Source organism: Hypanus sabinus, chromosome 16 (genome assembly GCF_030144855.1).
Source record: "Hypanus sabinus isolate sHypSab1 chromosome 16, sHypSab1.hap1, whole genome shotgun sequence".
Taxonomy (NCBI): domain Eukaryota; kingdom Metazoa; phylum Chordata; class Chondrichthyes; order Myliobatiformes; family Dasyatidae; genus Hypanus; species Hypanus sabinus.
This window is the reverse complement of record NC_082721.1, coordinates 8,485,964-8,501,995: the sequence shown is the minus strand read 5'-3', so window position 1 is coordinate 8,501,995 and position 16,032 is coordinate 8,485,964. Positions and strand designations below refer to the sequence as shown.

The following is a 16,032-nucleotide window of genomic DNA, read 5'->3' as shown; positions in this document are numbered from 1 at the left end:
TTGGCTGTTTTTACAAGCTGAGTTCCACCTCCAAAGTCATAAAGAATGTTTCACTTACATATGTTGCCGAATCATATTAACCTTTAATGGGCAGGGGAACTGTGGTTAATGGTGAATATTCAAGGGACTGGATACCTTAAAGATTTTTTCTGCCTTAATATAGTTTCTCTCAGGGGCCAGCTAGCTTTGTCACCTCCACCTAACACCTCCCTGTCTTTGTCACTTTGACCTCTCCATCTACATATTGTTCCTCCTCATCAACTGGCAAGGAGTGATTGTGAGAGGGGCAGAAAGAGAAAAAAAGGGGGATTAAGTAAATAAGGGATGGGGTAAGAAGGGGAGGAGGGGCAGTAACAGAAGTTAGAGAAATCAATGTTCATGCCATCAGGTTGGAGGCTACCCAGGTGGAATATAAGGTGTTGTTCCTCCAACCTGAGTGTGGCTTCATCTTGACAGTAGAGGTGACCATGGATAGTCATATCGGAATGGGAATAGAATTTGGAATTAAAATGTGTGGCCACTGGGAGATCCTGCTTTCTCTGGCGGACAGAGCGTAGGTGTTCAGCAAAATGGTCCCCCAGTCTGCGTCAGGTCTCTCTGACATATAAAAGTCAGCACCAGGAGCACCAGATGCAGTATATCACACCAGCCAACTCACAGGTGAAGTGTCGCCTCACCTGGAAGGACTGTCTGGGGCCCTGAATGGTGGAGAGGGAGGAAGTGTAAGGGCAGGTGTAGCACTTGTTCCACTCACAGGGATAAGTGCCAGGAGGGAGATTGGTGGGAAGGGATGGGGGTACGAATGGACAAGGGAGTTGCGTAGGGAGCAATCCCTGTGGAAAGCAGAAAGAGGGCGGCCTTCTTACCCCATCCGTTATTTATTTATTTATCCCCCCCCCCCCTTTTTCTTCTCTCTCCCTTTTTTTTCTCTCTGCCCATCTCACACTCACTCCTTGCCTGTTCTCCATCTCCCTTTGGTGCTCCCTTCCCCCTTCCTTTCTCACTATCCTCCCGTCCCATGATCCTTTCCCTTCTCCAGCTGTGTAGCCCTTTTGCCAATCATCTTTCCAGCTCTTAGCTTCACCCCTCCCCCTCCTGTCTTCTCCTATCATTTCAGATTTCCCCCTTCCCCTCCCACTTTCTACTCTCTTACTATCTTTTCTTCCAGTTAGTCCTGACGAAGGGTCTCGGCCCGAAACATCAACTGTATTTCTTCCTATAGATGCTGCCTGGCCTGCTGCGTTCCACCAGCATTTTGTGTGTGCTGCTTGAGTTATTGACCCCTTCCTGTTTCTAACTTCCACCCACAGAGACCCAGTAGAGAATCCCTCCATGACTTCCTTCTTTTCTGCAGCCGTGACACTATCTGTGATTAACAGTGCCACGACCCCACCTCTTTTGCCTCCCTCTCTGCCCTTTCTGAAACATCTATAGCCTGGCACTCTAAGTAGCCATTCCTGCCCCTGAGCCATCCAAGTCTCTGTAATGGCCACAACATCATAGCTCCAAAAACTGATCCACGCTCTAAGCTCATCTGCTTTGTTGATAATGCTTCTTGCATTAAAATAGGCACATCTCAAACCATTGGTCTAAACACATCTCTTCTCTATCACTTGCCTATCCTCCCTCTCACGCTGCCTACAAGCTTTCCCTATTTGTGAGCCATCAGATCCTTCCTCCGTCTCTTCAGTTCGGTTCCCACTCCTCAGCAATTCTAGTTTAAACTCTCTCCGGTAGCTCTCCCCGATGTAATGAAATAATCTGTATGCATGGCATGCAAAACCGGTACAAGTAACAATAATAAAACAAGTTACCAAACTTGTGATTTCAGGTTTGGCAGATCAATAGCAGAAACTCCATGTGTCCATGTTCAATTGCTCTGATTAAATTATTTCAGAGCAAGAATCAGTTCGTCAAGCAGTTCACAAAATGGATGCTACAGAGCAGCTTCACAAAAAGGCGGCCTCCATTCCTAAAAGCACACAGCAAGAGCAAAGACATCTGGTTTGTCTACTTCCACTGACCTCGACTCATTCGAGTTTGATGTTTTCTTCCATACTTTAATTCCTTCATGGCCAACATAACCACAATGAGACAGTAAAAAGGAATACAGAACGCAGAACAGGGTGTTATAGCTACAGAGAAAGAGCAGCTATATGCAGCACACAGAGTATCAAGGCTCAGACTAGTTTTGGGGTAGAAATAACTTTCCAGATGTTTTGATCATTAGAGGCAGTTTTGCATTTTATTAATTTCAGTTAAGTTCTTTGTTGCATTATTATAACAAGAGTAATTTGAGTTTCCCCAGCATGTAACAAAGATAACGATTTTTGAAACACTGTGAGACTGCTGCCTAATATCAGACACATTGATTCAATTAATTGTTGATATAACAGTTTGTGCTTCAGGGTATAGTTTTTTTTGTTAGCTGCAGAGGCATTTCAACAATTTTAAAGTCCTTATTTAAAAATCTAGAGGAAAAATGTATAATTCTAATTAATTATATGCTTGGAACATACGGAGTTTCCAGATTAAACGCTGCCAATTTGATGCAGTTGTTTCTTTGACCAGGCTTCTAGGCCTCTCCATCATTTAAGACCACAAGGCATAGGAGCAGAATGCGGACATTCAGTCCATCATCTGCTCCACCATTCAATCATGGCTGTCAACCACATTTCCTGCCTTCTCCTCATAACCTTTGGCACACTTTCTAATTAAGTGCCTAACAACCCTTGCTTTAAATATACCCAATGGCTTGGCCTCCACACCCAATGAATTCCATATATTCATCATTCTCTGTCTAAAGAAATTCCCCTCATCTCTGTTCCAAAGGGAATTCTTTTAATCTGAGATTGTTCCTTCAGGCGCTGGACTCTGCCACTAAGTGCACTCTGTCTAGGTCTTTCAATATTCAGTAGATTTTACTGAGGCCTCCCTCATTCTTCTAAATTCCACCAAATACAGGCCCAGAGCCATCAAATATTCTTCATACATTAACCCTTTCATTCATGGGATTATTCTCATAAACCATCTGGGGACCCTCTCCAATGCCAGTATATCCTTTCTGAGGTTTGGGCCCAAAACTGCTTGCAATGCTCCAAGGGTGATCTGACAAAGACCTTATGAAGACTCTGCATTATGAACTTGTTTCTAAATTCTGGTTCCATTGAAGTGGATGCTGGTATTGCGTTTGGTTCCTTACCATCCGCTCGACCTGCAAGTTACCCTGTAGGGAATCTTGCACAAGGACTCCCAAGTCCCCTTTCTCCTCTGATTTCTGTATTTGCACCCTGTTTAGAAAATAGTCTATGCCTTTATATCTTAGAAATTAAATCAGACCACTTTCCGGGAGCATGTTACACTACAGATTTATTCTTTTGTTATTGATGTGCACGTTATGTGCAGAAAGACACGAGTCCTTCATGCACTTAATGCCTTCCTGGGCGAGGTGCCTGCAGTATACCTTCTCTGTCTCCCCTCTCTTCAGACAGCCTGCACTGATTCAAATTCAGTCATTTCTCAAGCATCCAAAGCAATGCAAATGTATTTAAGATTTGTGCAAGATGGGAAAGAAATGGACTTTCTGCAAAGTCATTAATAGATACCAGCTTTAAAATCAGTTCCAGTTCTAGCTTTTGCCAAATGAATCTCAGTGTAGTACAGCGTGCAAAAGTCTTACTCACATACAGCCAGGGTGCCTACCTTTGCACAGGTCTGTATTTGTCAACATTGAGTGGAGATCGAGTTTGTAAATCTGGCAGGAGCAAGGTCTGTTGGAAATTGCAAGGGTGGACTGCCATGGGAAGGTGTGGGACAGGTGGCACAGGAGAGCCAGGGGCAGGGGAATGTCAATAGACAATAGGTGCAGAAGTAGACCATTCAGCCCTTCGAGCCTGCACCGCCATTCTGAGATCATCTACTATCAATACCCAGTTCCTGCCTTGTCCCCATATCCCTTGATTCCCCTATCCGTAAGATACCTATCTAGCTCCTTCTTGAAAGCATCCAGAGAATTGGCCTCCACTGCCTTCTGAGGCAGTGCATTCCACACCCCCACAACTCTCTGGGAGAAGAAGTTTTTCCTTAACTCTGTCCTAAATGACCTACCCCTTATTCTCAACCCATGCCCTCTGGTACTGGACTCTCCCAGCATCTGGAACATATTTCCTGCCTCTATCTTGTCCAATCCCTTAATAATCTTATATGTTGCAATCAGATCCCCTCTCAATCTCCTTAATTCCAGCGTGTACAAGCCCAGTCTCTCTAACCTCTCTGCGTAAGACAGTCCTGACATCCCAGGAATTATCCTTGTGAATATACGCTGCACTTCCTCTACAGCCAGGATGTCCTTCCTTAACCCTGGAGACCAAAACTGTACACAATACTCCAGGTTTGGTCTCACCAGGGCTCTGTACAAATGCAAGAGGATTTCCTTGCTCTTGTACTCAAATCCCTTTGCAGTAAAGGCCAACATTCCATTAGCCTTCTTCACTGCCTGCTGCACTTGCTTATTCACCTTCAGTGACTGATGAACAAGGACTCCTAGATCTCTTTGTATTTCTCCCTTACCTAACTACACCATTCAGATAATAATCTACCTTCCTGTTCTTACTCCCAAAGTGGATAACCTCACACTTATTCACATTAAATGTCATCAGACAAGTATCTGCCCACTCACCCAGCCTATCCAAGTCACCCTGAATTCTCCTAACATCCTCATCCTCAAGAGTAGAGCTGCCACAGGAGGGGACAGATGGCAGAGAAGGAGTGCCAGGGGCACTGTGGTGATGTTGGAACACCATGAGAGGGTAGGACAGGTGGCAGGGGAGTGCCGGGGCGGAGTTACTTATTTATCTTACTGTTGAGATGCATCTTTCTTCCAGCCCTTCAAGCTGCACCTACTGGAAAGCCCCCAATGTAACCTGGTCTAATCATGGGACAGTGACCAATTAACCTACTAACTGGTATGTCTTTGGACTATGGCAGGAAACTGGAGCACACAGAGGAAACCCGCCTGGTCACAGGGAGAACGTACAAACTCTTTGCAGGCTGAAGTTGGAATTGAACCTGAGTCAGTGGTACAATAAAACGTGCTAGCCTCTATGCTAGTGTATCACAATGTAGTGGAATGGTTAGCAACATAATGGGTTGGCACGGTTGCAGAAACACCCAGCCCTGAGACACCAGGCAAGGTCATTTGACTCCAAACAATTTATTCATCACAGAACGTCTCTCTGGTGCTTTGCGCTCCCTCCCCTCTCCCTTCTCCTTTTCCCAACCATGATTCCCCTCTCCCTGCCCCCTTCCCATTCTCAGTCCTCAATAGAGACCCATCTTTTTTATCGTGTTTTTATCAGAATCACGTTTTTATCACTCACACATGTCATGAATTTAAGGTTTTTTTTTGCTGCAACAGAACAGTGCAATACATAAAATGACTGTGAAAAAAACCTTAGGTACCCTTGCTGTATACTATATGTGTGCCCAAGATATTTTGCACAGTCTATGGTGACACATAGGTACTTTGATAATGAATTTGAACTTTGAACTTTGAAAAGTCGATATTAGGTTCTAATGCAAGATTTCGATCTGAGACTTTTTTTCCCTCCAAGATGTTCCTTGACCCACTGAGCTGCTCCAGCACGTTGTTTGTTGCTCCAAACACCAGCATGTGTGGTTTCTTTTGCAGAGACATTAGCTTCATCTGTTGGCCAGATGTTTAAATGTGTTATAGGTAACTACTTACATCAGTTTTATAATTAACAACAGAAATGTTCCATTGAAAGCCGGCCAATAAATCTTGATTTGGCTAAGATGCTCACAGTTCCAGTAAGTACAGTTTCTCTCATCCACGTGGGGTCATCATCCAGAAGGCGCCACTGCTTCCCAAAACGTCTGCTTTCCTTTAGCTCTACTTCCCTTAACATCTTCATTAACTCTTAGGTGGCTTACTTGATATCAGTGATAGATGAGTAAAGCCTTACTCCAAATAAGGTTCTAGATTGCTTCATGTAATTTCCAGTCCACAACTGTAAAAGAGAACCAGTTAATGCAGCACAAAATAAAAACACAAAAGTTAAAGAACACAATATTAATAAAACACAGAATAAATATAAATACATAAGACAGCTAGTATACATAGTTTGATTGTATGTCCATAAAGCGGTGCGACATGAATCAACATTGTAATTAGGTGGTGTAGGATATTCAAGAAATGTTAATGCTGTAGCCGTGTGCTACACGCAGCGCTGAATTAATGACAAGTAGTCGGTGAGCTGCAGTTGCAAAAGAGGTTTATTCAAACTTCGCGGCCTCGCTTTAAAGCCTTCCTGATCCCACCCTCCCCGGGCGGGAATGCTGTAGGGGGCTTGTATTCACAGTCCCGTCCCGCGCGCGGGCTTTTCCCCTTGCTGGTGAAGCAGGCTTGGCACCCTCTTTGGGACTGGCCTCAATGCCGGCGTGCGCCACTTTGTGAGCTGGTTCGAGTGCGCTGGGAAGTGGGTTGCCACATAACCCCCCCCCCCCAGAACCAGCAATACACCCCCCAATGACCTCAGTCTGGGTCAGACTCTGTTTGGGAGGTCTGCCTCAGCGCCACGGTGCCTGAATCTCGACCGGCTGCGCCAAGTATAGCGCCAACAGTTCCCGGTCGAAAGCACTGTATTTGAGCTCGGGTGGTCATAGGTGTTTGCTGAAAAATACCAGGGGTTGCCAGCGACCCTCAATGAGTTGTTCCAGCACTCGACCGACTGCCGTGTTGGATGCGTCCACTGTGAGGGTGATAGGGACGTCCATTCTGGGGTGCACTAGCATCGCGGCATTTGCCAAGGTGTCTTTGGTTTTAACGGACTCCTCATCCCAGGTAATGTCCTTGCCCTTACCCGACATCAGGGCAAACAGGGAGCGCATGATTTGGGCAGCTGAAGGGAGGAAGCGGTGGTAGAAATTCATCATACCCACGAATTCCTGAAGGCCTTTGATTGTGTTGGGTCGGGGGAAATGACGGACCGCGTCTACCTTAGCGGGCAGAGGGGTCGCCCCGTCTTTAGTAATCCTGTGGCCCAGGAAGTCGATGGTGTTGAGCCCGAACTGGCATTTGGCCGGGTTGATTGTTAGACCGTATTCACTCAGTCGGGCGTAGAGTTGACGGAGGTGGGACAGATGCTCCTGACGACTGCTGCTGGCTATGAGGATGTCGTCCAAGTAGATGAAAGCGAAGACCAGGTCGCGTCCCACCGCGTCCATTAACCGCTGAAACGTCTGTGCGGCATTCTTTAGGCCAAACTGCATGCGGAGGAACTCGAAAAGGCCGAATGGAGTGATGAGTGCCGTTTTGGGGATGTTGTCCGGATGCATCGGGATTTGATGGTATCCCCGGACGAGGTCTACCTTGGAGAAGATCAGTGCGCCACGTAGGTTTGCTGCAAAGTCTGAATGTGCGGCACAGGGTAGCGGTCCGGTGTGGTAGCCTCGTTCAGCCTGCAGTAGTCGCCGCATGGTCTCCAGCCTCCTGTTGCTTTGGGCACCATGTGCAGGGGGGAGGCCCATGGGCTGTCGGACCTCCGTACGATCCCCAATTCCTCCATCCTCTTGAACTCCTCCTTCGCCGGTCGGAACTTGTCCGAGGGAAGCCTTCGAGCACGGGCGTGAAGGGTTGGTCCTTGTGTCGGGATGTGGTGCTGTACGCCGTGTCGGGGCATGGCTGCCGTGAACTGCGGTGTCAGAACCGATGGGAAATCTGCCAGGACTCTGGTGAAGTCGTTGTCGGACAGCGTGATGGAGCCGAGGTGAGGGGCCGGCAACTGGGCTTCATCCAGGGAGAACGTCTGAAAGGTCTCGGCGTGGACCAGTCTCTTCCTTGGCAGGTCGACCAGTAGGCTGTGAGCTCGCAAAAAATCCGCTCCCAGGAGCAGTTGGGCTATGGCGGCCAGTGTGAAGTCCCATGTGAACCAGCTGGAGCCGAACTGTAGCTACACCGTACGGGTGCCGTAGCTCCTTACTGTGCTGCCATTCACGGCCTTCAGGGTGGGACCCGGTTCTCTGTAGCGGGTGTCGTAACTCGTCGGAGGTAAGACGCTAATCTCGGCTCCAGTGTCGACCAAAAAACGGCGTCCCGACTGCTTGTCCCAGACATACAGGAGGCTATCCCGATGGCCAGCCGCCGTAGCCATCAGCAGCGGCTGGCCCTGGCGTTTCCCAGGAACTTGCAGAGCAGGCTACAGCAGCGGGCTTCTGTGCCCCACCACTGGTGGTAGAAGCACTATTGTTCGTTGGTTTCCTCACCCCTGCCTCTGGGGTTAGCGGGCTCTGCGGCTGGGCCTGGTCTGGTTTGCTGCTGGGAGCGTGGCCTGGTGATCTGTGCGACGGACACCCCACTCTCCTTCTTGGCTTTCCACAGCACATCTGCCCAGGCCGCCACCTTCTGGGGGTCGCTGAAATCCGCGTCGGACAGCAGCAGGTGCATGTCCTTGGGCAGCTGCTCCAGGAACGCCTGCTCAAACATGAGGCAGGGCTTGTGACCTCCAGCCAGGGACAGCATCTCATTCATCAAAGCCTATGGTGCCCTGTCCCCCAAACCATCCAGGTGCAGTAAGCGGGCAGCTCGCTCGCGCTGTGAGAGTCCGAAAGTCCTTATGAGCAGCGCTTTGAATTCTGTGTATTTGCCGTCCGCTGGGGGTGACTGTATGAACTCCTCAACCTGGGCGGCTGTCTCCTGGTCGAGGGAGGTCACCACGTAGTAGTAACGTGTGGCATCCGAGGTTATCTGCCGAATGTGGAATTGGGCTTCTGCTTGCTGGAACCATAGGTGAGGTCACAGCGTCCAGAAGCTTGGCAGTTTTAACGAAACTGCATGAACAGATGCGGCGTCGTTCATCTCTGGTCCAAATATCGTTTGGGCTGTCGGGGTCACCAATTGTAGCGGTGTGCTACACGCAGCGCTGAAATAACGACACGTAGTCGGTGAGCTGCAGTTGCAAAAGAGGTTTATTCAAACTTTGCGGCCTCGCTTTAAAGCCTTCCTGTTCCCACCCTCCCCGGGCCGGAATGCTGTAGGGGACGTGTATTCACAGTCCCGTCCCGCGCGCGGGCTTTTCCCCTTGCTGGTGAAGCAGGCTTGGCGCCCTCTTTGGGACCGGCCTCTATGCCGGCGCGTGCCGCTTTGTGAGCCGGTTCGAGTGCGCTGGGAAGTGGGTCGCCACACTGCCAAGTAAGTAAAATAAGGCAGGTTTTGCAATTTATCCGAAGTTGTAATCGTTTCTAGATACTTGGATGCACACAAGGATTACAGCAGTAGCCCAGGCATTGTGTCCTTCCTGGAATACAGTTATTGTTGCACATGGAGCCACGTGATATCACGAAAGGTCATGAGGTCTTACAGAGAGTAAATAATTCTCATTCGAACGGTCCAGTTTTGCAAACCTTTAACAAACAATAAAATCAACTCACCTCCTTCTACACATTGATCAACAAGCAATTGTAGATCAGGAATAATGGAGAGTAATCCGGATGTCTGGGTCACAAACGTGAGAGCATGTGACCACGTTTGGTGGCTGAGTGACATCTGGGAACGGGGCTGCCTGATAGATGATCAGCTACGTCACACGAGTACCTGCAGACAGGAAGACTGCAATCGCGTTCGATCTAGCGGTGAGTCTAGTAACTACGGTAATTTGAAGTAGTGATGAGTGTGCTGTAAGCGATATTTTGAGGTGTTTGTAACAACTGTGATGTGATATGGAAATCTCTGTGATTTCTATTGGTGACAAAGTCACAGATACTGTTTATACTACTGCGGTTTGTTGCCTACATACATAATTGAAGGAAATGCTAAATTTCAGTCAGAGGTTAGTGAAAATAAAAATGTAATTTTTTTCCCATCCAAGTTCACAGACCCCCTAGAATCTATCCATGGTCTCCCGAGGGATTCATAAACCCTAGGTTAAGAGCCCCTGCTCAAGTGGAAGTTCTGTGGGTGAAAGTGCCTTGTTAATGAGAGAGGTCAGAGGAGAATGGCCAGAATAATTCAAGCTGACAGGAAGACGACAGTAACTCAAATGACCATGTGGTCATGCAGAATACACAACACATTGAACCTTGAAGTGGATGGGCTACAGCAGCAGAAGACCACAAACATGCACTCACTGGCCACTTTATTAGTTACAGGAGGTTCCTAATTGAAGTGGCCAATGAGTGTATAATGTCACGAGAAACCTTCTGATCCCCAACAAATCCAGGTAAAAAAAAAGAGCAACTTTTTTTTTGATGAAAGTCACTTTAGTCTGAAGTCGTGTGACTTCATGCGAAAATGGAAGTGTGTTGCTCAACTAATGAGAAGTAATGGAAGACTGGCTGAGTTAATAAAGTTACTACAAGACTAATTATGGCAATAGACTCTTGCAATGTTTAGGGACAAAAGGCAGTTGTTACCAGAGGTGAATAATAAACAGAGGTTGATAATAAGCTGAAGATTTCCCAAGCAATTAGATAGTTAACCCTGTGATCCCTATAGGAGCGTTGGCCACCAACTGCAGCTCAACAGCATCCCCTGTCCTGGGCCAGTCTGGTGATGGTCCTGGATGATAGAAGGTCGATCAGCCCAGCAGCTTCCATGGACAAGCAGGTCTCACCATACGCCTTCTAGGTGAACGTCCTTCCTCTCCCAGAGATGAGGTCTTTGGAGCTTCTGTTGGTGTTTCTGTAACACTGGGATTTTACCTGATGGGATTGCTAGCCCCGCGCACAACCCTCCTCCTTTCGCAGCCGGGCTTGGGACCACCATGGCAAATGAAAAAAACATACAGGCATGTCTTGCAAGTGAGCCTAGGCTGTTGTATGTGATAGTACACACTGGTGACCTGTAGCAATTCACTTTGTCCAGGGACATTCAGATATAATTTTATAAAAGTAGCAGAGGCTGTGGAGGGTGAACAAAGGAGAGGGCACCAATGCACCCTGTCATCTTGCACCGTGCAAAAGTCTGAGGCACATACTGTATATATAGCTAGGGTGCCAAAGACTTTTCTAGAGAACTGGATTTGTCAGCATGGAGCAGAGAATGAGTTTGTAAATCAAGCGGGAGCTAAGGTGAGGTGCCACGGCAGGTTGTGGGACAGGTGACAGGGGAGAGCCAGGGGTGAGAGATGGCACACATGTAGACACACCCAGCCTTGAGACCCCAAGCAAGATCTTTTGATACCAAACAATCAGTGTTTTGATAATTCTGAATATCTCTCTGGTGCTTCCTGCTCCCTCCCCTCTCCCTTCCCCTTTTCCCAACCGTGACTCCCCTTCCCACTCTCAGTCCACAATACAGACCCATATCAGAATCAAGTTTATCATCACTCACATCTGTGTCTTTTTGTGGCAGCAGTACAGTGCAATTCATAAAATTACTACAGGACTATATATGTGCCTAAGACTGTATATAAAGTACTGTATATAACAATAAACTGATCTGAAGAGCGGGAAAGCCAAGGAATGGGCTATGACATGGAGAAATGAGGCTAGGCTCAGAGCAAGTCAGAGGGTGCCAGTTCATAAACACAAGAGATTCTGCAGATGCTGGAACACAGACAAAATGCTGGAGGGTCAGGCAGCTTCTATGGAGGGAAATAAACAGTCAAGGTTAAAGGCCAAAGCCTTTCATCAAGACTGGAAAGGAAAGGGCAAAGCAGCCAAAGTAAGAATATGGGGGGGCGGGAAAGGAGAACACGCTGGCTGGTGATAGGTGGGACCAGGTCGAGGGGAAGAGGATGAAGTAAGAAACTGGGAGATGATAGGTGGAAGAGATAAAAGGTTCAAGAAGAGTGAATCTGATAGGAGAGGACAGTGGACCACTGGAGAAGGGGAAGGAGGAGGGGAAACAAAGAAAGGTAATGGGGAGGTGAGGCGATGAGAAGGAATGAGAGGGTCACCAGAGTGGGGAATGGGAAAAGAGAGGAGGGGGGAACGGGAGAAATTACTGGGCTAGAAAAATCGACATTCATACCATCAGGTTGGAGGCTACCAGACAGAATATGAGGTGTATCTTGTCTCCCCCATCTGCCCTCATTTCACAGATCTTAGATACTTTCTTCAGAAACACAAGAGATTCTGCAGATTTTGGAAATCCGGATCAACGCACATATAATGCTGGAGGAACTCAGCAAGTCAGGCAGCATCGATGGGGAATAAATAGTCAACATTAAGGGCTATGACTCCTCATCAGGACTGGAAAGGAAGGGGGAAGAGGCCAGAATAAGAAGTTGGGGGAGGAGAAGAAGTACAAGTTGGCGGGTGAGGGGAAGGTGAGTGGGTGGGGAAGTGGGGGGGGGCGGGGAATGGTAGCAAAGTGCTTAGTGCGATGCTTCTACAGTTCAGAGCATCAGAGTTCAGAATTCAATTCTGGCGGCCTCTGTATGGAGATTCTGTGAAATGCTGGGTTTTCCCTGGGTGCTCTGGTTTCCTCCCACAGCCCAAAGACGTATTGGATAGATTAATTGGTTATTGTAAATAGTCCCAAAATTATGCTAGAGTTAAATTGGGGTTGCCTGGGGTTTCTGGGGTGGTGTAGCCTGAAGGGCCGAAAGGCCTACTCCGCACTGCACCTCTAAATAAAATGAAGCAAGAAGCCAGGTGGTGATAGGTGGAAAAGGGAAAGGGCTGAAGAAGAAGAATTCTGATAGGAGAGGAAAGTGGACCATGGGAGAAGGGAAGGAGGAGGGATCAGCTAGCATGTGCAGTAGAGTGAGTTAGGAGGGAATGCAAGGATGGCCAGTGTGGAATGGGATATCCTACAAAAATTAGTGGATATGGCCTAGTCCATTATGGGTAAAGCCTTCCCCACCATTGAGCACATCAACACAGAGTGTTATTGCAGGAAAGTAGCATCCCTCATCAGGGATCCCCACCACCCAGGTTATGCTCTCTTCTCACTGCTGCCATCGGGAAGGAGGTACAGGAGCCTCAGGTAACGTTATTACCTCTCAACTATTAGGCTCTTAAACCAACTTCACTCACCCCATCACTGAACTGCTCCCACAACCTATGGACTCACTTTCAAGGACTCTTCATCTCAAGTTCTCAATATCTATCTATCTATCTATCTATCTCTATTTATTTATTTATCTATCTATCTATCTATCTATCTATCTATCTATCTTTCTATCTATCTATCTATCTATCTATATATCTATCTATTTATTTATTGATTGATTATGATTTCTTTTTTTTTCTTTTTGTTTTTGCACACTGGTTGCACACCCAGTTGGTCTCTCATTGATTCTATCATGCTTATTGGATTGATTGAGTGTAACTGAAAGAAAATGTATTTCAGCTCTGGATATGTACTTTGATAATAAATTGCCTTTGAACTCTGAACTTTGGGGTAAGGGGAATTCAGAATGGCTGGGCTGGTGGGAGATTTTGGTTCAGAAGGACAGCAAATGGATGGAGGAACTGATGAGCTGGGAAGATTAGGTGGGAGGAACAGAATTGTCGACATTTCTGAGAACCGTGTATCTGGACCTCATGACTCATATCCCTCTAATCCTTTCCCATCCATACAGCTGTACAAAGGTCTTTTCAATTTTGTTATTGCACCTGCCTCAACCACTTCTTCCAGCAACTCATTCTGTGTGAAGAGGTCACCCCTCACTATTAAATCTTTCACCTTTCACCTTAGACCTGTGCCCTCTAGTTGTTGATTTCAGGGGAAAAGACAGCGCACGCTGACTATCTCTGGCTCTTATGGTTTTATACACTTTCATCAGGCCTCCCATCAGTGTGGCCCAACATCTCCTTACAACGCAGTCCCTTATGTTCTAGCAACATCTTTGTAAGTAATATCTGCACTTACTGCCCATTATGCCTGTTGGTGTATAGGCAGCAATGAATGTCCTTCATCCGCCTGTCTTTGGCCACTCAGATGTAGAAAGATTCTTCACTGCTTGTATTCTGCCTCTGTGCCCTCTGGGCCTAGACTCCCCACTATTTGAAACATCCTCTCCATGTCCACTCTGTCTAAGCTTTTCAATAAATTCAATAGGTTTCAATAACAACCCCCCCCCCCATTCTTCTAAACTCCAACAAGTACAAGCCCAGAGCATTCAAATGCCCCTCATACATTAGCCTTTTCATTCCCGATATCATTTTTGTAAACCTTCCCGGATCCAGCACACCCTCTCTTAGATAAGGGGCCCAAAACTGCTCACAATTCTCCACATGTGGGCTGACCAATGCCTGGTAAACGCAAAGTGCACTGCAGATGCTGTGGTCCAAGCAACGTGGACAACATGCCGGAGAAACTCAGCAGGTCGGGCAGCATCCGTGGAAACGAACAGTCAACGTTTCGGGCCGAGACCCTTCGTCAGGACTGAAGAAGGAGGGAGCAGGTGGGGGGAGGGTGGGAAGGAGAAGGCTGATAGGTGCCTGGTAAAGCCTTGGCACCTATCCTTGCTTTTATATTCTAGTTCTCTTGAAATTAAGTAAACTAAAAGTAGCTCCAAGGAACTTGTATAGCGGGATACCAGAAACCAGAGAAAGAGTTTAAGGGTTTAAGGGTGAACAAGAGATTGGAAAATAGCATTGAGGATAGATGCAGGGAGAAGCAGTTGTACAAGATTTTGGGGAGACCAGATCTGGAGCTTTATGTTCAGTTTTGGTCACTCTGCTGCGGGAAAGAGCCATCAAGTGCAGAAAAGATTTACAAGGACATTGCTGGGTCTTGAGGGACTGGGTTATAAGAAGAAGTTGGGCCAGCTAAGAGTTCTACAGGTTAAGTTCCTTATTGAAGACATCATTAAGTCCAGCAGAATGCAGAAATCCTCCAAGAGGACCGTAACTTTAGAGGCTTAAGTACTTCAATGACCTGGAGAGCTAGGTTGAGTAGAGTCAGAGCTTTGTGTTTGACTCTTGGTAGGGTCACCCACACCAAACAGGTCAAAGGGCAGAGACCAGACTGAGAGTCTGGTGCAGGGGGTTCAGCTCAGGGCTAACCACCCTGACTGTTACGTCAAAGGTTACAGGGAGAAGGTAGGAGAATGGAGTTGAGAGGGAAAATAAATCAGGCATGGTAGAATGGTGGAGAAGACTGATGGGTTGAATAGCCTAACTCTGACCCTATTTCTTATGGCTTTAATTTGACAGCATAAAGTGGATGCGTTAGCCACTCATTTTGCTTTCTATTGACAGTGCAGAGAAACCCAGGGTTTGTTATCTTCTTTTATGCTACATCTTCTACAGTTCTGACAGCTGATAAACAATATAAGCAGGACTTGGTGCTGAACCATTACCACTGCTTGTTCTCTGATTTGTTTTTGCAATAACTTTTTTTCTCTGAACTTTGCAGATATGATCGCTCGAAGGACAAAATGTGGTAAGTCCGCAGGTGAAGGAAAGGTCGGAAGCGGACGGGAAACCTTGCGTTTAAGGTCAAAAGGCTCTGCAACCGTGGAAGAGGCTGTAAGTGATAATATAGTCACAATAACATGCACAAATCGGACATGGAAATAAGTGGATGAAATGTCACTGAGACCTACACTCAGTGGCCACTTTATTAGGTACATCTTGTGGTCTTCTGCTGTAGCCCATCCACTTCAAGGTTTGACATGTGCTTTCAGAGATGCTCTTCTGCACACCACTGTTGTAACGTGTGGTTATTTGAGTTACTGTCGCCTTCCTGTCAGCTTGAACCAGTCCGGCCATTCTCCTCTGACCTCTCTCATTAACAAGGTGTTTTCACCCACAGAAATGCCATTCACTGGATTTTTTTTTTGTTTTCCACACCATTCTCTATAAACTCTAGCGACTTGTGTGTGAAAATCCAAGTAGATCAGCAGTTTCTGAGATACTTGAACCACCCCATCTAGCACCACCAATCATTCAATGGTCAAAGTCACTTAGATCACATTTCTTCCCCATTCTGATGTTTGGTCTGAACAACAACTGGACCTCTTGACCATGTCTGCATGCTTTTATGCATTAAGTTGTTGCCACATGATTGGCTGATTAGATATTTGCATTAATAAGCAGGTATACCGAATAAAGTGGCAA

At 46.9% G+C, this 16,032-nt stretch overlaps 1 protein-coding gene across 2 annotated transcripts in view; it reads left to right on the top strand.

Annotated features, from left to right (window-relative positions):
- The window catches only part of LOC132405981 (PDZ domain-containing protein GIPC1-like), a 98,099-nt gene that overhangs the window by 56,923 nt on the left and 25,144 nt on the right, over positions 1-16,032 (top strand). For both annotated transcript variants that reach the window (XM_059991073.1, XM_059991072.1), the window contains exon 4: positions 15,329-15,441. In XM_059991073.1, the coding sequence (XP_059847056.1) occupies positions 15,329-15,441 (113 nt within the window). The remainder of the gene's footprint in view (positions 1-15,328; positions 15,442-16,032) is intronic.